At 59.8% G+C, this 26,095-nt stretch overlaps 1 protein-coding gene across 3 annotated transcripts in view; it reads left to right on the top strand.

The window, feature by feature from the left end:
* RNF44 (ring finger protein 44) overlaps nucleotides 1-21,186 on the top strand; it is a 33,694-nt gene extending 12,508 nt beyond the window's left edge. The window contains exons 1-11 of one of the 3 annotated variants that reach the window (XM_050961779.1): nucleotides 1,554-1,657; nucleotides 10,027-10,208; nucleotides 10,770-10,989; nucleotides 12,157-12,324; nucleotides 12,682-12,855; nucleotides 13,594-13,755; nucleotides 14,026-14,144; nucleotides 14,315-14,402; nucleotides 14,722-14,843; nucleotides 16,092-16,191; nucleotides 17,850-21,186. In XM_050961779.1, coding sequence (XP_050817736.1) covers nucleotides 10,102-10,208; nucleotides 10,770-10,989; nucleotides 12,157-12,324; nucleotides 12,682-12,855; nucleotides 13,594-13,755; nucleotides 14,026-14,144; nucleotides 14,315-14,402; nucleotides 14,722-14,843; nucleotides 16,092-16,191; nucleotides 17,850-17,912 — 1,323 coding nt within the window. In that variant the 5' untranslated portion in view covers nucleotides 1,554-1,657; nucleotides 10,027-10,101 and the 3' untranslated portion in view covers nucleotides 17,913-21,186. Of the gene's footprint in view, nucleotides 1-1,553; nucleotides 1,658-10,026; nucleotides 10,209-10,769; nucleotides 10,990-12,156; nucleotides 12,325-12,681; nucleotides 12,856-13,593; nucleotides 13,756-14,025; nucleotides 14,145-14,314; nucleotides 14,403-14,721; nucleotides 14,844-16,091; nucleotides 16,192-17,849 lie in introns of those variants that run through there. The other 2 variants (XM_050961780.1, XM_050961781.1) reach the window with 2 other exon arrangements.
* Nucleotides 21,187-26,095: the final 4,909 nt, after the last annotated feature.

Genomic DNA, 26,095 nt, shown 5'->3' on the forward strand with positions numbered 1-26,095 from the left:
GGACTGTGCAGTGTTGATGGGATTGTGATATCAGTAGTGACCTGGCCACCTATGTTGATTCGCTTGCTGGATTTCTGACTAGTTAAAATGTTGTAACCATTGGAGTGTTTCTTTTAGAGTGATGGCACTACCCATTCTCTAGCTCCACAAACCCTTTGCCTTGTTCTACTTTACAGGGATGCTTTTGTGACTGTAGATGAGTCCTCCCATTGCATCACAGCTGTAAGCTGGCTCTCTTTCTTCACTGGGACTTTCTGTGTGTCCATTAAATGCCTCTATATTAGTAGGGAGGTTTAGTTTGGACACAGCATTTGGTACTTAACCATTTACGTGGTGTGACTCTTGCAGCTAAGTGAGTTTCCAGAGGATCAGTGGACAGTCAGTAGCATAACCTCTTGGCGTGCTCTGCTGGGCTCTAGGCACAAACCGCAGGGCTTCCTCAGTTTGCTTCTGGTGCAATACCTGTACATTTGTAGGGTTCTGTGCTCCCTGATTGTTCCCATGTAAAGCCACAAGCCTTTCCAAATGACAATTGGGCTTTTCTGTTGCCAAAAAATGTAAATGGTCAGTGTTAGTGGTACCATCAGTTCAAACACTTCTGTCTGCATCTGTAACTATTGTGTCGAGTGACACTGGAGAGTAGAGGGGGGATTTATTTTATTTTTTTTAATGGTTTGTTTACTCTGTGTTTAACAGCACTTGGTGCATAATGAGTTTCAATGCACTCAGGCCCCCATTTGTGGCTTTTTCACACAACTAAAAAGGAAAAGATGGTTGTGAAACTACATATTGGCAGGGGGACATGGGGACATGTGTATGTTCTCAAGGTACTCTGAACTCATTTTTAGAAAGGACTGTATTCTAAGAAGCTGACAGACCGGTTAAAATGAAAACTCGCTGCCTTTGGCTGAAAAGCCTGATGCAGAAACGATGAACATACACATTAAACAGAAAAAAAGTCTAATATCCTGCCTGAAGCCTCCCTGAACCGTCAGTGCCAGCTGCAGCTCCATCGCTGGCTCGCTCCGTGAGGGGTCTGGGCACGAGGGCAGCCCAGGAAGGGGCCGTGTTAGCCTGAGCCAGGGCTTGGCATTCCCCTGCTGCTCTTGGGTGCTGTGCCGGTGTGGGGTGCGGCGATTCTTGGGGCTAAGTGGGGTTGGCGCAGGGGTAGTTGGGATTCATCTCTGGGGAAGACCCGCGGTGGGATGATGTGACGGTTACCCCGGCAAGGCGCAGCTCCCTCCCGCCCGGGCCTGGCCCGGTGCCCCAGGGCAGCCTGCGTCCTCCTGGCAGCGCCCTGGGTCACTAACCGCGCCGGGGGGGGGGGGGCTCCCGGGGTGCCCCAATGGGGCGGGGCCCAGGCTGGTTGCTAGGCCCCATCCCGCGCTGCGTGGTGACAGTTGCTAGGATACCCGCTGCCCCTGGTTACGCCGTACCCGGGTGCCCCGCGTGGGGGGGAGGAGTTCGCCCCCTCCCCCCCGTGCAAGATGGCGGTGGAGTGTGACGCGCCCGGTCACGTGCCCCGCCCGGGAGCGCGCGCGCGGCCGCGGCCCCCGAATGTTGTGAATCAAACGCCCCGGCCGCCGCTCCCCGTCGGGTCTTAAAGGGCCAGAGGCCGGGGCGGCGCGAGCGGAGCCCCCGCGGGACCGAGGCGCAGGTAGGGCCGAGCGGGCCCCTCCCGGGGTCATTGCCCCGGCGGGGGCGAGGGGGGGCTCCGCCCGCCCGCGCTGCTGGCCCCGGGGCGGCGGAGCGGGGCCCGCGGGCGCCTTTGTGTGCGCGGGGCTCAGCCCCGGCCCCGGCCCCGGTCCCGCGGGCGGCGCGCGCCGGCCGCTCCCTTTGTCACCGCTTTTGTTTGGCCCCGAGCACGTGGCCCGGGCCCGGGCGGCGCTAAAGCCCCGGCCCGGCACACGCGGGGGGGGGGCCCCGTGCTCGGCAGGGACCGCGGGCTGCTGGGCAGGGGTTCGGGGAGCTCCTGGAGAGCCGCGGGTGGCCGAGGGCAGCGTCCGCTGACCTCCAAACTTAGCCTGGCTTTCTAGTCCCGCCGCCCCCGGCTGGCTCCTTTCCTGGGCATCCCGCCTGAGTTTCTAGCTCCGCGTGTCCGGCGGCAGGACCCCCCCGAGTGTTTCCGGGGGTATCTGGCACTCGTGCAGGTCTGGGCTCCATCGCCAGGTGGGTGCAGCCGCCCTGGGCAGGGACTGCACAGCACCAGCCCCGAGAGTTCCTGTTTTTTGCTAGTCTCCTCCCTAGGCGGTGGAAGGGACAGTCTGGCCCCTTTGTGTATCGTCTGCTGCAAACAGCGTCCCCCAGTGTCTGCGAGCCGGTGGCGGTGGGGCAGAGCCAAAGGAAGGGGAATTACCCCGGAGCCAAGAGGTTACCGCTGGCACTTGCAAACAGATGGAGCAGAGTAAATAAACGGGAGGTTACTACAGATGGTGGGAGTGGCGGAGGAGAAGGTCCTTGGAACAACAACCTTGAGACGGTGTGAAAGAATGGAGGAGCCCGGTGCGAGGCGGGTGGAAAGGGGAGGCAGAGGGGCTGTCTGGGAAGAGGGCTGATAGAAGGTGGCAGCCTCGGGGGGCTGGGATTTGGGGAGGCTGTCGAGAAGAGAGTTGAAGGGCCTGAGGCCTGTGGAGATGGGGCTGAGGATTTCAGCAGGGGTGTACTGGGTTGGCATCCTGGGGGTGGGCAGGCTCTGGAATGCAAGGGGGGAGGAGAATTTGGGGTGATGATGGATATTAGGGGGCTGGTCCAAGGGGCATGTGCTGGAGGAGGGAGGCTTGGAGGGCTGGGCTGTGCTCCCAGATGAGAGGTGTGAATGCTCTTGTCTGGCTGTTCTTGGCAGGTGTTTTCCAGCACGGTACAGTACAGTTCTGTCTCAAAGAGTGGCCCTGCGGCGTGGTGCAGCAGGAGGAGGAGGGGGCATGGTCAAGGCAAAGAGGGAGGGGCCGTTAGGAATGGAATACAGGCCTGTGGTTCTCCCTGTAGTGTAGACAGACGCTTTTCCCATCTGCAGGTTAAGTGACAGAGTGGTAAGCCCCTGCCCCCACTCTCTGGCACAGCTGCACCAGGAAGATGCCGGGGTGCGGGCAGCTGGATGTTGTATAAACACACTAGCGAAGGCAAAGAGCAGCAGTAATGGGACTGGAAGGGTGACGGGCTGAGGGCTGAGCATGAGGCCCCATGTAGGGAGTGGTCCTGGAGCTCTCCCCACTGTCCTCTCTGCTGGGAGGGGAGCCGTGGTGTGGAGTGGCCTGCAGCATTAAGAGGGAGGAAGGAAGGGGACAGCCTTCTTCAGGGACGTAAAAGCAGCAAAGAATCCTGTGGCACCTTATAGACTAACAGACGTTTTGGAGCATGAGCATGCTCCAAAACGTCTGTTAGTCTATAAGGTGCCACAGGATTCTTTGCTGCTTTTACAGATCCAGACTAACACGGCTACCCTCTGATACTTGACATCAGGGACGTAGAGATCCCTGCTGGGGGCTGCTGGAAGCTGTCAAGGGCCCTGGAATGCCAGTGCCTTATGGCCAGGAATGTTGGGCCTTGCTGTGAACCGAAGCCGCTTTCTTTTCTATGACCCACCCTCAGGAGTGGGGGCTCTGGACTGTGGGGTCTCCTGTGTGCCCGCTGTGGGGTGTGTGGCTGTGCTGTCCCTCGGGATGTGCACGGCTCCCCGCATCTGTTTTTGAAGGGGCCCCCTGCAAGTCGTGAGTCTGGATTCCTCAAAGCGGTGTGTATTGCAAGTCTGTTGCAACCTGCTGGCAAATGCTCGCCAGCTCCTACACTTGTAACTCTCAGGCTGCTTCTGTGAATACAACGATTGGTTGCTTATTGTTTAGGTAGGACCTTTACTAAAAAGAATTGCAGCAAATTGCAACCCAGCACTGAAAAAAACTTAAGGGGTAAGCTACAAAGCTGGGACTATTTAGCCGCCCTCACACCACATCCCTTCAGCAACAAGCCGTTATTGCTACTGAGGGGGGAAGAATTGTAGGTGTGGAGCCTGGGGACATGATGAGCTCTTGCAGCACCGTCACCTCGCAGACCTGGCCCCACAGGTGGGCTGAGATCAGGGGTTCACTTCATGGGGTTTTCCCAAAGGCAGGAGGAGCAAGCTGCTGCTGGAAGGGGTGGAGGTGGGGGCATTGTTCCCAGCTCCTGAGATGCTGCAAACAGTGGGGAAGCTAAAATTAGACCTGGCCAGATCTTCCTCGTAGCTCTGCTCCTCGCATGCTGTGGCCATTGTGCAGCCCTCTGGGAGGTTAGGGGGAGCCTTGTCCCCTCCAGCTGATACTGACATTTGCTTTGGTGCTGTCCATCACGCAGTCCCCACCTGTTGTCGAGCATTTCTCCCCTCCATTCAGCCTCTTCTTGAGGCTGCCGCTCCGGTGGGAGTGGGCTCTGGCTAGCCCTTGCCTCTCTGCTGGGTGGCTGATCAGTGCTGAGTTCTCTTTGCTCCTAAGGCCCTTCATGGGTCTCCTGAGAGCCACTCCCATCATTGCCTCCATGAGCCCATGGGTGAGACACATGAGCCAGGCCGTGGTTTGGCCTCGTTTTGTGCAGAGCTGTGGCAGCCCCTCTTGCTGAGCTGTGATAGTTGTTTGATCGTTTTTCTCCGATTGCACACCTTGCTGCTGTGGCAAGGCCCATGGTCTAATCAAAAAGGAAGATAGAGGTTGGCAAATACAGATATTAGTCTGATAAATTGGCAGCTTCTACAGTGATTTCCTGGGGCTTCTGGCCTCTTCCATCATGTAGGTGGTTGGTGCATCTTTGAGTTAATGGCTGTGGACCTTCAACTCTGAGTGTTCTGGGGAGAAATTCCTAGCTGATCAACTGTAGGCTCAGAACCCCCTGAAATGTTCAGCTAAGATACCATCTACGTAGGGTGCTGTTTTCTATTGGTATATGAGACTTACAGGGCCTCCATTTGTGTGGTATCTGAAGCAGGGTAACGGTACGATCCCCATTTCACAGATGGGGGACTGGTGCAGGGGCAGCCCAAGTGAGGGGAATGGCATAAAGGTGGAAGGGATCATCAGTGCAGAGGAGGATCGGAATATTCTCAGGAAGAATGGGATGACTTTGAGGACCGGAGCAATAGAAAAGGGGTGATGTTTAATAGCCCCAAGGACAAGGTCATGCTCGTGAGGACTAGTAACAAGAATTTGTGCTATGAGCTCGGGGCTCCTCAGTTGGAAGTGAGGGAGGAGGAGAGGGACCTGGGTGTGTAGGCCCATCACAGGGTGACGTGAGTGGCCGGTGTGATGGGGCTGTGAGAAAGGTCTGTGTTAACCGAGGCTGGGTCAGGCGACCATGTTTCTGGTAGAGAGAGGAGTGTTAACGCCATTGCACATGGCCCTGGTGAGACCTCGTCTGGAGCACTGTGCACTGTTCTGTCACCTGTGTCCAGGAAAGATGAATCCAGACAGGAACTGCGCAGAGAAGGGCTGCGGTGGTGATCGGTGTGTGGAGGGCCCGTCCTCCGAGACAGGCGAAAAGCACTAGCAAAGCAGGGGCTGAGCAGGGATCTCATTGCTGTCCAGAGAGGCCCGGGGGGGAACAATAGGAGGGCGAAGAGCTGTTGGAGCTAGAGGTCAGTGCTGGCCCCAGGCCAAGTGCCAGCAATGGGGTCAGGCTGGAAATGAGAAGGGGTCTAAGCAGCAGAGGGGTGAGGCTCTGGACCAGCTGCCCCACAGGAGCAGCGGGGGATGAGTTGTACAGATATGAGTGGGATTGTGTGGTGGGGGACAGGGCTCAGCAGCCTGGGGGCCAGTCTGAGTCTTCTCTTTCTAACAGGTCAGGGGGCAGGAACGAAACCCCCTCCCCGCTGGGTGTGTTCTGGGTTGGGTTTATATCTCCTTTCTCTGAAGCCCCAGGGAGCCCTCCCTGGTAAGGGGACATAGGGGGCTCTGAGGCAGCACCAGGAAGAGTCTCTCTGCTGCCTGGCTGGCTGGTTCCTGCTCACATGCTCAGGGTCTGACTGATGGCCATGTGTGGGGTCAGGAAGGGGTTTTGCCCCAGCTCAGACTGGCAGGGACCTTGGGGGGCTTTGTCCCCTTCGGGTTGCTTGCTGGGATCGTCTGGGGATCTCCCACCAAGTCACTTCCCTGCCCTTACAGGAGCCTCAGGCATTGGTGCTCTCAGCACGCCCGTTCTCTGCCCAGGGCATGCAGCCAGCCGTGCAGTCTCGCGGTGGTTGGGCACGGTGGAGGGTGGCCCTGGGATGTACAGGGGGTCGGGCTGGATCATGGGGGCTGTCTGGCATTAAGCTGTGTGACTGGAAGGGTGGAGCACGGACCTGAACCTGAGTCTCCTGGGTCCTAGTGCCCTAACCGCTGGGCCTGCCTCTGCGGTGCTGACGCTTCGGCACCGTGACTCTGGGGCGCGGAGAGAGCCAGTGAGGGAGCAGAAGTTATTAGCCGAGCACTGTCCCAAGGGCGGGGTGTGTGTGCACATTACGCCCCCTCCTTGGAAGTGGTGCCTTTTGTTCTCGAATCTCGGTGGCCAGGATGGGGCGTTCTGGGCAGCCCAGTGCTGCTGAAGCTACAAAGGGCTTCGCTTTATAGTTCCTTTCAGACAGTGGCGTGTCTGCGTCTTGTCTCTCACTGGTGTATAATGTGTTTCTCAGGATGCCCCGGCAGTGCAGGGGACTTAGTGTTTCTAGGCAGGGCTCGAAAGCGCTCTGTGATCGGGGGTGAGTAAGAAAAGTGATGGCAATATGAGACTCCTCCCCAGAGCGTGAGTGGCAGCGGGGCTGTTGGATTGGTGGCTGTGCTTTATTTAGGCAGCTGAGTGCCTCCCTCTCTTTCCAGTGTGCTTTGATCAGTAGTGAAATAGTTGAGACTGACAGGTAAATCACCATTATTAGGCTCCAGAGTTAACAGCTGGTTGAGGAGAATGAGCAGCTCATGCCCCAGAGCTCTTGCTTCAGGCTGTCTGCAGACTCTGCCAGACATCACTGCTGACGCTCGAGTCACCGTGTGAAGGTTATCTTTGCACCCAGAAGGGCTAATGTCCAATGAAAGTTAAGAATCTGGAGCAGGAGCTGGATTCCCTGTGGAGATGCTGGTTAGCTGGCCCCGTGGGGCCTGGCCAGTCTCTGTGGGAAATTTCAGAGGTTGGCCTGGGTCGGGGTCTGTGCCTGCCAATGGGCGGGTGGCTGAGACACTGCTTCGAAGGCTGCCTTGGCAGAGCCTTGCCCAGAGAATGGGTTTCAGTCAAAGTTCTTAGGGGCTTTTCCTGCCCTGGGAAGGGGTTGGGAAATGCATGTGCTAACCCGATCCTGAGTACTAGTGTGGCCCAAGGCAGTCCTGGTTGCAAGAGTGTGAGCTGGTGGTAGGGGGGTCAGCAGGCTTTGGACCCCACTGGCTTGGCCAGCAGTGACAGGGCCTGTGTGATTCCAGCTGCCTGCGATGACTGGGGGAGCAGGGTGGGTTTTCAGTAATCCCACTTCCCTGTTCATAGGCCACTGTGGAGCACCTCATCCTTGGTTCCCGTGGCGTGGAGCCCTTGGCTGATGGGCTGAGCGCCTGAGGTGCTATTTCACCCTTGTTTTTGTTGTGTGTAGCGTTGTGCGTCTGCTTGGTGTTGTGCAGAGCCAGAGCAGAGAGAGCTGCTCCCTGCCCCAGAGAGCACCTGGCCAGCTAGGGAATGAATGAAGCTCCTGGATAGGAATAAAAGAGGAACGTGGCACCCTGGGGGCATCAGCGCTTCCACAGAAGGTCCCTGGCACCGCCTGTTCTCGAGACCCTTGTGGAGCGTGTGGTCCCTGCCCTCTCGCAATGAGCTCTCCATGAGGAGCATCCGCACCAGTACCTAGCCCCTGGTGTGACAGTCCCACGGCACCCCGCGGGCTCTGCTCTTCTGAGGAGCCACAGGGAGGACTGGAGGCTTATCTCCCCTGCGCTGGTGCCCTGGGAGGGACGCTGACAATGCCTGTGTCCCCAAGGAGCTGGCTGACCTGAGTGGCAGGGGGCAGGTCCCCAGACAGCAGCCTGCGTAGGGGGCCCTTGGAGGGGAGCTGGTGGTGACAGCAGGCCTGGCATAGCGAGGGGCCCAGGACTTTGCTTCTGGGACGCAGGCTGGTGCAGCCGTGGGAGCTTGCAGGGACGTGAAGGCTGAGGCTGTGCGATGAGCTCACTTCTCCCCCTCCCTCGGGCTCGGCCCTGTAAGCCCGGCCTGCCCAGCAGCTGTACGAGTCGGGCCAGCGCCCCGCGCCCGGTTGGGGCTTTACTGTAGAGCCTGGGTGGAGAAAACCTGAACCCAGCTTCCCGGGGTCCCCCTGTGCCTGAGCCCAGGCCCGGGCTGGCTGATACGGCTCACCAGTCCCACTGGCCCAGAGTCAAGGCTCCCAGAGCAGCAAGCTCAGCGTGTTCTCTTCCAGCTCTGCCTCTGTGGGCAGCTGAGCCCAGCCTGGCCCAGAAAGCAGTGCCTGCCCTGTCCAGGCCTTCGCTCTGCGCCGGAGAGCAGGGACCCTTTCGATGCCTCGCTTACCGTCTGTCTGGCCGTGTCCCCGCCCTCCTCCCCAGGCCTACAGGTGATGTGCTGGGGTCACTCCAAAGCTGTGCCACTGCAGGCCAAGCGGTATCTGTTGGTAAGGCACCGAGCTGAGACTCAGGAGAACTGGGTTCTGTTCTCAGCTCTGCAGTTGCTCTGCTGCGTCCGTGGCCAGGTCACTTCCCCTAGGGATAACAGTTTGTAATGCAGCGGGAGGCTCCCTGCGGGAGAAGTGCTGGGAAGAGAGGTCAGCTTTGCCGTGCCCTCGGCTCCGAGCAGGCTGGCATGCCGGTGAGCCAGCAGGAGCCCGCGGTCAGGGGGCCGCTCACCAGGGTCCCCTGTGGAGGCCAGGCGCTCTCCTGGCTGCCCATCACAGGGTGTGCATGCTTAGCTGCAAGGGGGCGCTCCCTGCTCCCACCCATTTCCCTCAACCATCTCCTTTCCAGCTAGAGCTTGCTGCCTTCCCTCCCCTTGGCCCTGTGCTCCTGACCAGGAGGCCTGCTGGAGTGAGGCTGGGCCACAAGGGAGGGACTCAGGCCCCTGAGGACCCAAGCAGCCTGCAGGACCGGCCATTTCCCCTCAGCAGGGTGCCCCAAGGAATGGGCTTGTCCCATTGCAGCTCCCCCACTGGCCAGGCCCCACAGCACGAGGCCTGTAGCTGCCCAGGGTGCCGACACCCTGCTGCAGAGACCTGCAAGCCTCCGCAGGTCCCAGCATGCCCTAGTCAGCAGGGCCCGAAAGGTCTTGGCACTAGCAGCAGTGCAGACACTATGGGAACCTGGTACCACGGGTGCCCGGCCTCGCCAGGCCATGGGCATTGTGGGAAGGCATTACAAAAATGTTAATCCCAGGGGCTTAGACGCTGGCATGGAGTGAGATCTGCCCAGCCCCTCGCAGGAGGCAGCTGGGGGCACCTGCGCTGCGGGGCTAGCTGTTAACTGCATCAGCACCACATTGAATAGAATCTGTCCAGGCCTTTCTGCCTCTGAGCAGCCTGTTGGCCTGCAGCAGGGGTGTGGGAAGTGCCTGGGGGTCAGCCCCCTTCCCCCCGAGTTCTCCTTGGTGCGGCCCCAGCACTGCTGCTTTCATGCCCGCCTCTTCTCCCGTTTCTGCCTCGTCTGCCCCCCCTTCTGGCCGAGCTCCTCAGGTGCAGGCCGTGGTGGCCAGTCAGTGCCTGCGTAACTCTGCCTGTCCTCCCACTGGCTGGGGGTGGGGGCTTCTGCGGGGGTGACCCTGCGTGTGCAGTCCACTGGCCTGGCGTGCACGGCCCCTGCCCTGCACTCTCCGCGTTCCCCCGTCCCCTCCTTGTCAGTTTCTCGGCGGGTCTGGGGGGCAGGTGGAGAGGAGCAGAGCTGCTGGGGATCGCTGGGCAGGGACTCGGGGATCAGATGGTCTGGGAGTGCGAAGTAGCGGGTCCTACCGGGGCAGAGGTCCCTGGGGCTGTTGCCTGTGGGTGGGAGAGCCCTGGGCAGTGCATGTTGGGGGGTCCGCAAGGCTGGGGGTTCACTGCCTTCTCGTTCTTGGCAGGCTGTGAGGTGCTGGTGTCCCATCCCACTCAGAGCCTGAGGCCCAGTGTGCCCTTCTGCCTCCCCGACGTCACCAATGCGACCATGGGAACTGGCAGTCAATAGGCGGCCTCCCTCTGCCCCCTTCAACCCGCGGCGTTTCTCCGGGGGACCCTGCAGCAGCCCTGAGCACCTCAGGCGAAGGTACAGCCCCTCTCTCGCCCAGGAGTGGAGCCGGGCATTGCCCCCCACCCCCCATACGTGGGTGCAGACTGCAGAGACCACAGCTCCCAGCATGCAGTGTGGCACAGCTGTTCAGGTTCCGGTGGAGCATTGCATGCTGGGATCTGTAGTGTCAAGGGGCAACAACTTCATATTTAAAAAGCGCCAGGCTGCGCTGTGACCGTCGGCAGTCTCAGCTCCTCGGGCCGGGGTGGTTTGCCTGCCCCTGCCACCAGCTGCTCGCTGTCACCAAAGAAGGGCCTTTCCTTCAGCTTCCTCCGTGGGGAGGGCTGGGGTCATGGGTGGGGGCAGCCGCAGGCTTGCCAGGAGAGCTCTGGGGCCGTTGCAGTGGGATCTCCTCTGCCCAGCCAGCAGCTTTTTGGGGTCTTAGTGGGCAGGTCGGGGAGTGATTCGTAACGTACCGGGCACCCCCCCTGGCCTCTGCCGTCCCTGTGGGGGCTGGCCCAGGCACTGCCCCGTCTGTGCCAGCTGCATGGCCCTGAGGTTACTCCTGGTCTGTTCCTTCCCCATGGTGGCCCCCAGTCCCCCTTTCAGGCGTCTGTCGGGACGACGTGACCGACCTCTGCAAACCCTGCTGGCCCAGGATGAGAACTACCTGCACCCTGCCTTCCCCCCGCAGCAGCAGCACCTCCCTGTAGATGAGCCCCGAGCGTACGCTCTCGCCAACACGCCACCACGAATGCTTCACCCAGCCGCCCATCCCCCCCACCAGAGCCCATTCATGGTGGATCTCCACGAGCAGGTAGGGCAGGGATGGGGGACTGTGCTTTCCCCGGGGGGAGGGGGAGGGGCAGGGGCAGGGGTGGGGCGCGGCGCTCCCCAGCAGGGAGAGGGCCAGGGTGACGTCCCTGCAGAGCCCCTCCCCACAGGCCCGTGGCCCAGAGCTCAGCAGTTATTGCCCAGGTGCCAATGCACGTCCCTGGGGCTGGAGCCAGTGGGTACCAGTCGAGTTCGGATGTGCCGCTGTGGCAGCTTTGTCCAGCCCTGTGCAGGTTCCTGGGGTGCCTGCCGGGTACCAAGGACCCAACTGGGCAGAGGCTGAGAGCCCTTGACTTTCCTGCTGGAGTGGAGGCCCGAGGGGAGTTGGTCCTGGTAAGTGCAGGTGTCCCAGCGCGCCGATGCGATGTGACTGACACCCCCTCTTAAAGGGGCACTGAGCGCCCGCTGACCTGGCTGGCGATAGGTGTTTCTCCTCCCCGGAGGTGGTGTGTGGCTGTGGAGTCCAGATTAGGGGCCTTGGCCACGCCCCAGCGGCTGTTCAGCAGGAGCTGAACGCAGCCAGACTATGAATTCCTGCAACCATCTGTGTCCAGAGCAGCCGGGTGCCGTGGCAGCGGGGCCTCCCCATGTGTGCCTGGCCCTGCTGCGTGTGCACAGGCCTGGAGACCCCAGGCCTGCCTGGCTCACCCTGCAGGAAGGGCTGTACTCCCGGTTCCTGGGGAGGGGAACCCTCAGGGGCTGTTGGGTGAATGACCCAGGGGGCGATGTCCCCTGATGCCCTCCGGCGCGTCCCCCTCTGCTCATGCAGATGCCCAGTGCTCCAGAGAGGCTGTCTCTGTGGAGAGCCCCTTGCCCCACCTCGAGCTGCTCCTGCCAGGAGCCATGCCCGGTCTCTGCCCAGCCAGGGCTGTGTTGGCAAGGTGCTGGGAGCTGCAGAGCTCAGCCCCGGCCTTGTGAAGCAGAGCAGAGGGTGTCACTGTCCCCTGGGCAAGGCTGCAGAGCCATGGGCCAGGGAGGAGGAGCTGAGATTGAGCTGGGGGGCTGCTGTCGGGTGGCTGGCTGCAGCTTGGCCAGCCTGTGAGCGCACAGCCTCGTGCGATGGCCCCATGGGGACGTGGGCTCGGCCGTGGCTGGGGCAGGCTGGCGCGAGGAGCCATCTGACGCTGCTTCATGTGTCTCCCATTTGCAGGTGCACCAGGGCCCCGTCCCCCTCTCCTACACGGTGACCACGGTAACGACGCAGGGCTTTCCTATCCATGCAGGCCAGCACATCCCTGGGTGCAGCGCGCAGCAGCTCCCAGCATGCTCCGTGATGTTCAGCGGGCAGCACTACCCACTCTGCTGCCTCCCGCCCCCTGTGAGTCCAGGCGCCCGGCCGCTGCTGCCTGAGGGTCGTGGGGAGCTGGCATCGGGGGCTCTGGGCATGCCGCGCCAGGACGTGCCTTGGGAGAGGGAGCGGGGCTGGGAACCGGCACGAGGGACCTCCGGATGGCTTTGGGGAGCGAAGGGCTAGCGACCTGGAGCAGGATACTGCCTGCTTGGGCCTGTGACACCTTTGTCAGCCACGAAACCCTGTGGCTCTTGGCCCCCGTCCCTTCCCCAGCTGGGTGATCAGGGGATGGGACACCCTGGGGCTCTGCAGGCTCCCATTCCTGAGTGTGCGGTGCTGGGCGACTGACCTCACCTGCCCCCCACGCTCTCCCTTCCCTCCCAGCTCATCCAGGCATGTGCCATGCAGCAGCTGCCCGTCTCCTACCAGACGTTCCCACCCATCCTCTCCAGCGACCATTACATCCTGCACCCGTCCCCACCAGTTCCGCAGCACCAGCCCCCACACATGGCCCCCCTCGGCCAGTTCCTACCACTGCAGGCCCAGCACCCGCGCATGGTGAGTGTGGGGAGGGGAGGGCTGGGCGGGGTCTGCGCATGCCAGGGGATGGGCTGGGCTCCTGGCCAGGGAGCAGAGCCCTCCAGCATGGCCTGTGGCTATGGGACGGGCTGGGGTGAGTCTGCCGGGTAGCCTCGCTGGGCAGGGGCACTTCCGGCTCCAGCTGCCCCTAGCAAGCTCTGCAAGGCTGGGTGACCTCTGGGGCTGGGCTCACATTGCCAGGCACAATGCCCAGGCCATAGCACTGCAGCTGTGCTCCTGGGATGGACTCGCGCTGTCTGGAGCAGGTGGGAGGGAGGGCCAGCCCCGGGAAGGTGAGGATTCCCGCAGGGCGACATCTGTGTGAGCTGCTGATCCCCATGCGCGGTTCACTGGCAGAGCAGAGGGGCCCCCAGCCCCGTGGGCCCAGCAGGGACCCCAGTAACCGAGCTCCCCCCGGCTCTATGGGCCCAGCAGTGACCCCGGTAACCGAGCTCCCCCCGGCCCTATGGGCCCAGCAGGGACCCCGGTAACCGAGCTCCCCCCGGCCCTATGGGCCCAGCAGGGATCCCGGTAACCGAGCTCCCCCCGGCTCTATGGGCCCAGCAGGGACCCCGGTAACCGAGCTCCCCCCGGCCCTATGGGCCCAGCAGGGGCCCCGGTAACCGAGCTCTCCCTGGCCCTGTGGGCACAGCAGGGGCCCCGGTAACTGAGCTCACACTCTCTTTCTCTCTCTTCTCTCCTTCCCCCACCCCCTAGCCTCTGCAGAGGATAGACAATGAAGTGGAGTTGCGAGGGGAGCAGCATCCCATTGGGGGCTTCGCGTACTCACCCTCTCCCCACGCCCCAGCGCTGTCCCCCTCTGTCCCGCTGCATTATCTCCCCCACGACCCGTTGCACCAGGATCTGCCATTTGGTGTGGTAAGTCCCTATGTGGGCAGTGGGGTGGCTGGAACGGGGGCAGCCTCCCCCTTCCTGGCTGTGTGCTGGGGGAACACGGCCGCACCCCAAGAGGAGATGGGACAGGGCTGTGCTGGTGGGAAACGGTTGTCTTCCTCGATGGAGTTGGGGCCTCTGATCCCCTGTGCCGGCTGCCTGGCAGCTGCTCCCCCTCCGCCCAGTCTGCGTGGTGGGGTACAGGCTGGGTGCACCGTGGGGCAGCTAACCTAGCCCTGTGCTCTCTCCCTGCAGCCATACCCGCCCATGATGCCACGGCGACTGAATACCCAGCGATACCGACTGCAGCAGCCACTGCCGCCCCCGCCCCCGCCGCCCCCCCCCTACTACCCGAGCTTCCTGCCGTACTTCCTGTGAGTACCCACGGGGGGCGTCTGTGGGTCTGGGGCCCCTCTCACCTCTCAGGCCTCTGCCCCATCGGGGGGCGGCTGCGGAGGTTGGGGGTTGGGTTGAGGTTCCTTGAACACTCCCCCCCATGTGACATGCTGCTCATGGGTAACTGCCCTGCCCCCTCTCTCCCCAGCTCGATGCTTCCTGTGTCACCGACGGCCGTGGGGCCCACGCTCAGCCTCGACCTGGATGTGGACGATGTGGAGATGGAGAATTACGAGGTGTGCTGGGATCTGGGGGGGGGGCGGATTCCAGCAGCAGGGAGCAGGGCTGCGCTCTGAGTGTGGGAACAGGCAGACTGCGCCAGGTCTTTTCTGGGCGGGGAGGCAGCTGGCGCTGCGGCGGGGGGAGCTCCTGGAGGAGGGGGCTGGAGTTTCAGCCGCTCGCTTGCGGTGGGAGTGTGGGGCAGACACTTGGGGAAGGGGTAGGAGCTCTGCTGGGACCCTTCAGGTGGGGGCTGGGGAAGGGGCTGCTGGCTTGGGGACCTGTGGGTGGGGTTTAAAGAGGGAGCTGAGCTCTAGGTCCTCGTTCCGCCCCCAGGCGTTACTGAACCTGGCTGAGCGGCTGGGCGAGGCCAAGCCACGGGGCCTCACCAAAGCAGACATCGAACACCTCCCATCGTACCGCTTCAACCCCGAGAGCCACCAGTCGGAGCAGAGCCTGTGAGTGACGCCGGGCTGTACCTGAGCTCCCGGGGGCCAGGCTTGGGGCCTGGGGGCCGTACCTGAGCTCCCGGGGGGCCGGGCTTGGGGCCTGGGGGCCGTACCTGAGCTCCCGGGGGGCCGGGCTTGGGGCCTGGGGGCCGTACCTGAGCTCCCGGGGGGCCAGGCTTGGGGCCTGGGGGCTATACCTGAGCTCCCAGGGACCTGAGGTGTGGGGGGGGGTGTACCTGAGCTCCTGGGAGGCCATGCTCGGGACATGAGGGGTGTTCCTGAACTCCTTGGGGGGCTGGGCTCAGGCCTGGAGGTGTACCTGAGTTCCTGGGGGGCTGGGGTGTGGGGGGTGTACCTGAGCTCCCGGGGGGCCGGGCTCGGGGTGTGGGGGGTGTACCTGAGGTCCGGGGGGGGCCTGGAGAGTGTACCTGAGCTCCGAGGGGGCCAGGCTTGGGGCCTGGTGGTTGTACCTGAGCTCCCAGGGACCTGACGTGTGGGGGGGTGTACCTGAGCTCCTGGGAGGCCATGCTCGGGACATGAGGGGTGTTCCTGAACTCCTTGGGGGGCTGGGCTCAGGCCTGGAGGTGTACCTGAGTTCCTGGGGGGCTGGGGTGTGGGGGGTGTACCTGAGCTCCCGGGGGGCCAGGCTCGGGCCGTGGGGGGTGTACCTGAGCTCCCGGGGGGCCTGGGGGGTGTACCTGAGCTCCGGGGGGGGCCGGGCTTGGGGGGTGTACCTGAGCTCTGGGGGGGGCTGGAGAGTGTTCCTGAGCTCCAAGGGGGCCGAGCTCGGGGCCTGGGGGGTGTACCTGAGCTCCCAGGGGCTGAGGTGTAGGGGTTGTACCTGAGGTCCTAGGGGGCCGGGCTCGGGGTTTGGGGGGTTGTACCTGAGCTCCCGGGAGGCCGTGCTCGGGACGTGAGGGGTGTTCCTGAACTCCTGGGGGGGCTGGGCTCAGGCCTGGAGGTGTACCTGAGCTCCCGGGAGGCCGTGCTCGGGACGTGAGGGGTGTTCCTGAACTCCTGGGGGGGCTGGGCTCAGGCCTGGAGGTGTACCTGAGCTCCCGGGGGGCCGGGCTTGGGACCTGGGGGCTGTACCTGAGCTCCGGTGGGGAAGGGGGTGGGGAGTGGGGTGTACCTGGGGCGGGGGCTGGGCTCGGCGCATTGCACTGACCCAGCGTGTCCCCTGTGGCGCTGCCAAGTGCAGGTGTGGGGGGGCTGCTGGCTGGAGCCGGCGCCTGGTGACGGTTCCCTTCTCCCCAGGTGTGTCGTGTGCTTCAGTGACTTCGAAGCCAGGCAGCTGCTTCGGGTCCTGCCCTGCAACCACGAGTTCCATGCCAAGTGTGTCGACAAATGGTTAAAGGTACCTGCGCTGGGGGCAGCTTCGGCCTGCAAACACGCAGCAGCGGGGGCCGGGCGCCCAGCCCGGGGGGTGAGCCCAGAGCAGTTTTCAGCAGCTCCCTCTGGTGGTGGGTGGCTGCCCTTGTGGCAGCAGAGTGGTGGGGTGGATCACTGGTCGGGGGTGTGCTGCTGCCCCCTCCTCCCTCGATTGCTCTGGGTAAACCCGATGTTCTTGGAGTGTGTCAGTGGCGTGTTTAAACAGCCCTGTCCGTCGGGGCTGTGCATGCTCCCGTGTGAGGGCACGAAGGGTGGGGCAGAGTGGGCACTACACCCCCTGCCCCCAGCCCCTGGCACGCATGCCACCCGCTAGTTCTTAGCTTGGGCTAAACGTCTTCAAACCCTGCCAGAGCCTTCAGCTTGGGCCAAACTTGGCTGGTCAGACAGCCCCATAACCTGCCACTCCCCGCCCTGCCCCGCTGGCCGCAGGGGATCGCGCATGCCGTGTGCTTCTCCCCTGCGACAGCCCACGGGGCAAACTGCCTCTTGATTCGTGCTGGGGTGAGCAGGGGAACAGGGCGCTGAGCCAGGGCCCACACAGGGTGCCTTGCAGGGGAGCTGGTCACTCCCGCAGTGAGACGCTGCAAAGTCCCCTGAGAGGAGTCCGCCAGGCCATGCAATCCTGGGCTGGGGAGAAGCAGCCTCTGGGCCTGGCCCGCCATCAGCTCAAGACACCCGTATGGCCTCCGGCACAGGGCCCCTGACACATCTGTGCTGCCCCTGCACAGAGTTACTCCTGCACAGCCCAGCCTGCTCCCGCCCACAAGTTAGTGATACTCCTGCGACACATAGCCGTGGCCCTGTTGGGATGTGGGGCCCACCACTGGGGGCAGGACGAGATCTGCCCCTCCAGTGGAAAGATCGACACCAGAAAGCCAAGGTCCGGGGCAGAGCAATGGCAGCACCGTGGCTCCCTGCTGGAGGATCTCGTTGCCAGCAGGGGCTGTGGCTGGTGGGGCAGACATATGGGGAAGGGGTGGGAGCTCCCTTGGACATCCTGGGCAAAGTGGTGGAGAAGGCTGCTGGCCCATCCGTGCCTGGCCCAGAGGGCAGAGACACTAGGACCAGGCAGTGTATTTCCACCTGTTGGCAGCTGAGTGTCTCCATGTGATGGGCAAGCCACACTCCACCAGAGCACAGGAAGTGTCCGACCACCTGCTCCAGAGGCCTCAGATCAGGGAGGCTGCCGGTGGGGTAATCTGCCCTTCACAGCCGGGGCAGGTGCCAGGCTTGGGAACACAGTGCTGCCAGCCCTGTGTGCCTGACGCTCCTATGCCCCGGGAGGACAGGGAGCCACCCTGGCACGTGCGTTTCCTCACCCTCCCACCTGCCCCCAGCCTGCTTTCAGAGCCCTTGGCTGCACGGGCCAGGAATGGGCAGGATGGCAGCTGGCTGGCACGGGGGTGTAGTGTCTACCTACGCGGCCCCGGCTCTCTAAACACCCCCCAGTGTCATGGGCTCCCAGCTGCCTGTAGCACCAGAAGACCCAGCCCCGTTCTCTGGTGCCGAATGCATCTGTCTCTTGGCTGGGGCGCCCTGGAGACGTGCTGCCTCTGCAGGGAGCGCTGGGCTGGGGTAGAGCTGCTGTCTCACTCTTCTCTCCTTTCCCCCCCCCCCCCCCAGGCGAACCGCACGTGCCCGATCTGCCGGGCGGACGCGTCCGAGGTGCACCGGGAGGCCGAGTGAGGCTCACAGACACTCTGCCGCACAATTCGCTAGAGGAACAGGACCTTGGGCGAGGGGCCCAGGCCACCAGCCCGCTCCCTGGGCCCGGCCGTGTGCTTAGCCCCAAGGCTCTCCTCGGCTGTGGTGAGAATAGAAGCAATCTAGGATCCCGGACACCCCACCTTCTCCCCTGCCTGCGCGGCATGGCCAGGGCCCGGGGCGCTCCCTGTGGCGCTGGGGCTGGCCCCGGAATAGCGCTGGGGGTGTGGGCGGCGGCGCCTCTCCGTGCACCTCAGAGACGCCGGCCTTGTGCCATCACTGTCAGCTCTTCGTATCTGTTGGGTTTGGGTTTTCTGTTGAGTTTTGGTTTGTGGCTCTGTGACCCAAAGCGCCGGAGTGAGCCTGGCAGGTTTGATCGCACCAGCAGCGCGAAGCAGGAGGGCCAGGCAAGCTGCCCGGGACGGACTGGGCCCTGGAGGGCAGCAGGAGGAAATGGTCAGTGGGGCACCGGGCACAGCAACTCGAGGCATAATCAGGGGCCAGGCCTCTCCCACTTCCCAGTTCAGCCTCCCATGGAGAGCAAGTCGGGCCGGGCCTGGCGCTGTCCTGCTGGAGCCTGGGCAGGAGGCTCCCCACTGTCTGTATTGGTCTCCCTGTGCTGGCCGGCCGGCCGGCCTCCCCAGGCTGAGGTCCAGCAATACTCCTCCAGCGCCATCGCTGACAGGTGGTGGGCAAAACCTCCCGGTCCCTGCCAGTTTGCCTGGTGTAGAGAGGCCAGCCCTGAGGGAGGACCCTTCATGCCACAGGGGCACCTGTCTTTCTAGAAGGCGAATGAGGTGTGTCCTTGGTGTGGAGAGCCCCCCGTGGGCATGTCCCAGTTTGCGGGGCAGGTGGCCCCAGAGCAGGCTCCTGCCTCATTTTTAGATATTCTTGCGGTGAATTGTAACTGCCCTGTGCAGAGGGTGACGCAGGAGCCCCCCCGTACTCCCAGCCCCACTCGGCTGCTCTGTGCTGAGCCTTCCGCGAGGATCCCAGCAGGGCTCTGCGCTGGCCGGTGGATGGGGGGGCAGGAGGTGGGTATTGATTTAGGTATCTTCCCTTCCCCCAGCTTGTATCATGGAAAAGCTGAGTGGGTGCTGCCCCTCCCTTCCTCTGCCTCCATCCCAGCCCCAGGAGAACGTGCCCTGGTAGTGCCTCTGCATGATCTGTTGCTTGTGCCCTGGGTCTGGTCCTATGGGTGCACACACGGTGCTGCCTAGATGCCTCCCAGTCAAAGCAAGGGAGCGGCCAACCCCGTGCCCGAAATGTTTGTTGTGGAAGTTGTGTTGCATGATGTAACGAGAAGAACCCTCTTCCTGGGGTGTGCTCCGGGTGCAGGGGAGACGGATGCCAGCCCCATGTAGATGTTCACAATATGCATGTGTGTCTGAGCAGCTTGGAACGTGGTATTGACTCGCTGGCCAGCGGGGGCGAGGGGCTCTGTGCTCAGCTGGTTACTGCCAGGCACCAGACTGCACATGGCCAGCACCTCAGGAGGACCGTAAGATTTTCAGGACATTTCCCCCCTCCCCCCCAAGGTAAACTGAGTCAGGAGGTGCCCAGGGAGGAGGAGCCAGCTTAACCAACAAATGCACGTGGTTGTTCCCTCTCCCCCAGCCAGAGATGAGAAGTTGGGGGGAGGTCAGAGAGAGGAGTGCCCCCCCTCCCCTGGCTCACTTGTACCTGGGGCGAGGGTTGGCCACGAGCATGGCCCTGGCGCTCTGAGCTTCCCATGGGCAGACGGGCTTTGTACCACCCCCCCAGGGAGGAGGGACTTGTCTGCTGCTGGGAAGCCCTGGGCTGGGCCATGGTGGCTGCAGCTAGGGGAGGAAGGGGGCGGAGTGGGTCAGGGCCATGCACTGGCTCAGCAATACTGTGCCCTGGAGCAGGAGGAAAGGCTGGGGACTGGGCCGGGTCCCTGCAGCCATGCAGGCTTTGGGCATGAGCTGCTCACTGGAGTTCCTGACGGGGTGGGAGGATCCAGGAAGCCAGACCCCCAGGGACTGATGTTGAGGGGCTGGTGTTCAGAATCCAGCTGGCAGTGTGTGGGTGGGATGGCCCAGTCCCCCCTCCTGGGTTAGCCCAAGGCAGAGCTGGGAGCCTCCTGCACCATGTGCCTGGGGAGGCCGGACTGTGGCCAAATAGCAGCATCAGACTGGCAGAAGCGAAGGCCTTTCCTGCCCTCTCAGCCAATAGAATCACGGTATTTTCCAGCCGGGGCCCAGCTGCTCCATTATGGATGATCCAGTTTATTGCGGAAGCTTTTACGCTGTCCCAGGAGAGCTGCCCTTCTGGCCAACTGAGACACTGGGCTGGCGTTTGCTCTGGGACCAGTAAGCAGCTCCCCTGGCGCCTCCTGCGCTCAGGCAAACCGCAGACACCAGCAGCCCCTGTGGGACCAGGTGCCCTGAGCGTGCAGCGCTGGCGCCCCAGCCAGCCCCTCCTCACCCTGCTTTCAACGTTTTTATTTCATGGACACGACTAACCAAAGGTCTCTATGTACATAGCTGCAGGTGACATTTCTCTGTGTATAGCCAATCAGAGCAGTGTTGGCACCCACCTGTTTTAAACCCCCTCCTTAAAGATGCCTGGTGAAAAGCCTTACGGTTCTTTTGATGGTGACTCGAAAGCTCACAGCTCGTGTGCTGCAGAATTTATTCCAATGAGCAGCTAACGTCTCATTTAATAACAGCCCCCCAATTATTTAGGATGTTTGTGATTGCTGATTGCGCTGTAGATACCACTGTTACCAATGAGTTCCTGTGGTGGGGTAGTGGACTGTTTACTGTTCTCTTATTCCAGTCCCCGGGCCCTCCAGAGGGAAAGCTCAGCTGCCTCCCTGGATGGTGCTAGGACGTGTGTCTGTGTTAGAAAGTTTTATATATATATATATAAATATATATATAATTTTTTTTGCTCTGTTACTTGCACATTTTACAGTTACCTCATTTTCCCATGTATGTATTTGAAAAAAGGCTAATATATAGAGAAAAAGGTTCTTAAAGCTCTAAAAGTGTTTGGTTTTTTCCATTCCATTGGACTCATATTGGTTTTGTAGCATTTAACATACCTAGTCTGTTGTATTATATATATGTGTATTATACGGATTGAAATTTTTAACAGATTTGTACTTTTTTTAAAATGAAAGTTGCTAGTTCGGCTTGATCAAGTAGTGCAATCATTATTTTTTTTAATGTTGTGGCTGATTTTGAGAGGGATATTCACTAATAAATGTATGATGTATACCAACACGCCACACCCTGCCTCCCTTTTCTCGCTGCCTCTGGTCCCAGCCTGTACTTACCCTAGCCTGGGACCCTGGCTGTTCACCCTCTTATTGTGGGGGTTGGCACCTGCTCCCCCAGCTGCCAATCACATCATCCACTTCCTGGCAGCCTGGGCCCTGCACTGAGTCTACACCCCACACACCAGGCAGCATGACCTGGTGCCTACAGGTCCCAGCATGCAATGCTTTAGCTTGAGTCAAGCTTCCCTTCCGCATTGCATGCTGGGCCTGCAGTTTCCAGGCACTGCACCTCTCTATAGCACTGAAGAGGGGAGGGGAGGAGACGGGGGTGGGGCCTGGAAGCGAGTCACAGCTGTATCCCTATGACTGATGGGAGCAGGCCCTGGGAAGGAGAAGCTCCTGACCTGCTCGAGGTCAGGGATAAATGAGGTTTGCACAAGCAGGTGAAACAGTGTCCTGGGCTCTGCTCCATGCTGTCAGGGGCACTTGCCCCTTCAGCTGCATTGGACCTGCAGTCCCCCTCCACAGCAACTTGCTGCCGATTTTCTATTCCTGCGGAACTAGGAGCCAGTGGGTGGAAATGGACCGAAGCTACTGGCTGCTTTGAGCACCAGGTGAGCACAGCTTCACTCTTCCTGGGCTGGGCCAGGCGGCAGGGCTGGAAGCCTGTTCAGGTTTTTAACCCCCACGGCTCCCCTGGAGACGCTGTTCTAGAACTTCACTCCTCCGATGGTTAGAAACCTTTGTCTAGTCTAAACTTGGCCAGTTGATATCCATTTGTTCTTGCGCCGGCATTGGCCCTTAACTTCAGTAACTCCTCTCCCTCCCTGCCCTATTTATAGAGAGCAACTATCTCCCCTCAGCCTTTGTTCAGTTAGGCCAAGCTCTCCTAGTCTCGCAGAAAGGAGGTTTTCCATTCCTCAGATCATTCTAGTTGCCCTTCTCTGCATCTGTTCCAGTCTGAATTCATCTTTCTTAACAAGGGAGACCATAACTGCACACACTATTCCCAAAGAGGTCTCACCAGTGCCTCGTATAATGGTACTAACACTTCCCTATCTCGGCTGGAAATACCTCACCTGAGGCATCCTAGGACTGCGTTAGCTTTTTTCACCTCACCAGCTCATAGTCATCCCACCTGATACATCCCCAGCTTATAGCAACAATTCTTGTTGGTAGTCTAAGTGCATGACCTTACACTGTGCACCAGTACATTTATCCTGTGTTTATTATGCCGGGCAGCCAGATCTTGTCTGATAGTCTTGTCCTCTTCCAGATTGGCACTAGCTCCTAGGTGTGTCATCTGCAAATTTTATTAGCACCCTCCCACTTTGTGCCAAGGTCATTAATCAAAATGTTAATGAAGATTGGCCCCAAGACAGCTCCCTGTGGAACTCCAGTAACCTCCTGTCAGTATGACTCAGTGTAGTCTCTAGTTCCTTAACCACCTCCCATTACTCCTCCCCTGCCTTCCCGTGGGCTGGCACTTCTTGCCAGCAACTTCGTCCCTGGCTGCTCCCAGACAGGAAGTCAGCAACCCCTTGAGAGAGGCCAGCCAGCATACCCTCACCGGCAGCTTCCACTATCAGTCCAGCCCAGTGTCCTGTCTGAGAGCAGTGAGATAAGAACAGTCCTACTGGGTCAGACCAAAGGTCCATCCAGCCCAGTATCCTATCTGCCGACAGTGGCCAGTGCCAGGTGCCCCAGAGGGAGTGAAGCTAACAGGTAATGATCAAGTGATCTCTCTCCTGCCATCCATCTCCACCCTCTGACGAACAGAGGCCAGGGACACTATTCCTTACCCATCCTGGCGAACAGCCCTAATGGACTTAACCTCCATGACTTTATCCAGTTCTCTTTTAAAAACTGTTTAATCCTAGCCTTCACAACCTCCTCAGGCAAGGAGTTCCACACGTTGACTGTGCGCTGTGTGAAGAACATCCTTTTGTTTTAAACCTGCTGCCCATTAATTTCATTTGGTGACCCCTAGTTCTTATATTATGGGAACAAGTAAATAACTGTCTTATCCACTTTCTCCACATCACTCATGATTTTATAGACCTCTGTCATATCCCCCCTTAATCGCCTCTTTTCCAAGCTGAAAAGTCATAGCCTCTAATCTCGCCTCACATGGGATCCGTTCCAAACCCCTAATCATTTTAGTTGCTCTTCTCTGAACCTTTTCTAGTACCAGTATGTCTTTTTTGAGATGAGACCACATCTGTACACAGTATTCGAGATGTGGGTGTACCAATGATTTATATAAGGGCAATAATATATTCTCCATCCCCTTTTTAATGATTCCTAACATCCTGTTTGCTTTTTTGACCACCTCAGCACACTGCGTGGACATCTTCAGAGAACTGTCCACAACGACGCCAAGATCTTTCCTGATTAGCTGTAGCTAAATTTGCCTCGCTCATAGTGGATAGTTGGGGTTATTTTTTCCAATGTGCATTATTTCACCTTTATCCACATTAAATTTTATTTGCCATTTTGTTGCCCAATCACTTAGTTTTGTGAGATCTTTTTGAAGTTCTCCACAGTCTGGTTTGGTCTTAACTATCTTGAGCAGTTTTGTATCATCTGCAAAATTTGCCACCTCACTTTTTACCCCCTTCTCCAGATCATTTATGACTAAGTTGAATAGAATTGGTCCGAGGACTGACCCTTGGAACACCACTAGTTACCCCTCTCCATTCTGAGAATTTACCATTAATTCCTACCCTTTGTTCCCCGTCTTTTAACCAGTTCTCAGTCCACGAAAGGACCTTCCCTTTTATCCCATGACAGCTTAATTTACATAAGAGCCTTTGGTGAGGGACCTAGTCTAAGGCTTTCTGGAAATGTAAGTACACTATGTCCTCCAGATCCCCCTTGTCCATGTTTGTTTACCTCTTCAAAGAACTAATAGATTAGTAAGACATGATTTCCCTTTACAGAAACCATGTTGACTTTTGCCCAACAATTTATGTTCTTCTAGGTGTCTGCAAGATGTCCTTCCCAGGCTGAGCCAAAGCTCCAAGGGACTGGCTGGAGGGGCACAGCCCCCCTGTTGCCAGGTGGTCACAGCATTCATGCCCACCCATTCGACACAGGGAACATCACCCACCTTGAAATGCAGCTTGTGCCAAGGTGGGATCCAGCAGCTGCTGGAGATGCACAGGTGCCATCAACTGCACCTGCCAGATGGCAGCATCCTGTTGTGAAATGCTACAGGTTGGCTCCCCAGTGGCCACAAGGGGGCTCCCTAAGGTGACCGAGCACAGGCCCAGTGCCTGGCTTTCTCTGCAGGGATTACAGAGTCCCTAAGCTCTGTGCCCCAGGCCCGCAGGCATGTGTAGGCAGGGCCGATGAGAGGGGGGAAAGCCAGTACAAATTACTGGCCCAAGGCCCAGCTTCCGCAGCCCTGTTTAGCTGGTCCGCCCGAAAACAATTTTTCACTGGGGTCCAAAGCCGCTCTCGGCAGCCATGTGTGTAGGAGCGGCTGTAGCTCTTCCTTTAATCCTTGCTGCTCACTTGAGTAACAAGGCAATGAAAAGGGGTGTGAGGTGACCTGCCTGGAATCTCATTCTGGCCGGGGAGTCGGGAGTCAGGCAGAACAAAGCAGCATGGGGGGGATCTGTGGTTGATACCCCAGCGACAGTACCTGGGGCTGCAAAGACCCAGGACAGCAGATTCAGTAGAGCTCTTATGTTAAGAGCACCCAGAGAGCTGTGCCCACACTGGCAGCAAAGAGGCCAGTAGTTAAGATGCAAGAGTATTTCCAGGCAGCCTGGCTGAGACGCAGCTAAAGAAAGGGGACCAATAAATTTCCTTGCAGGTCTCCTGCTGCCTTCACTTACATAGTTCCCGGTACCTGGGTCCTTCCTGGGGAAAGCAGCACTCTCAGCAGCGGGCTGGTCAAGGGAGAGGGCACTCAGCCCGCAATACCTACAATCAACAGGACAAAGGCATTAGGCTTCCTTAAAAGGACTAATTAACGCTCCTTGCTCTGCTCTTAACCTGTGGAACTCAAAGTGCCTTTGGGAAAGCGGTAACAGCCAACATGAGGAAGGTAAGTTGCAGGTGTAATGACTCTGGTTAGCACCAGTGTAACAGAAACTCTCCTGTTTCTCATCACACCAGAGACCTCAAGGTCACCTCCCTTCCTCAGTCCACAACTCCCCCATGCAGACCAAGGCAGCATGACAGGAAGGGGGGAATTCTGCATCCCGACTCAGGAGCCAGCTCAGAGACCTCAGTAACAGTGACAAACCAACCCTCTTCCTTGTGCAACTTGCTTCCAGCCGTACAGACCCGTACTAGGTGGAAGGAGGCTGCAGAACAAGGCAGGCGCTTGAATGGATCTACTTCTCTAGGGTTGGTATGACACAGGCACTAGCAGAGTGACTAAGATGATGCCTCCCCACAGCTGCCCCCCTCAGACAGCTGGCAGTGTTGTCTTTCTGCACTGGACAACTCCACAAATAGCACCTGGCCAGCCCTAGTTGGTCAGTCCCGACTCTCACCCCTAGGCAAACCCTATGAATTTTTGGACGGCCAGTGAAGCGAAGGGAACCTGCCTTCCCCTGCCCCCTGAGGGAGAGCACTTGCACTTCATAGGGCCCCACTCAGAAGGAGTTGCCTAGATTGCGTTAGCAATTTTTGTGTGTTAGTAGCTAATGAGTTCTGCAATTCTACTGGACAAGACACAGGCAGCGGATGCTCCACAGCGACTGGAGCCAAGAAGGCTGAATGAAGACAAGTACAGAGCCAGATTCACCTTGCAACAGAGTGAAAACAAGAGTCATTCCAGGTGTGTGCAGCAGGTAGGTCATTAGAACCTGCTCAGAACACCCCCTACACGTGCCCCCCACCCTCTGCGGCTGGAATGGGAGCAGCCTGTGTGGAGAGGAAAGCACTGACACCAGGAAGC

Source organism: Gopherus flavomarginatus, chromosome 7, assembly GCF_025201925.1.
Source record: "Gopherus flavomarginatus isolate rGopFla2 chromosome 7, rGopFla2.mat.asm, whole genome shotgun sequence".
NCBI lineage: Eukaryota > Metazoa > Chordata > Testudines > Testudinidae > Gopherus > Gopherus flavomarginatus.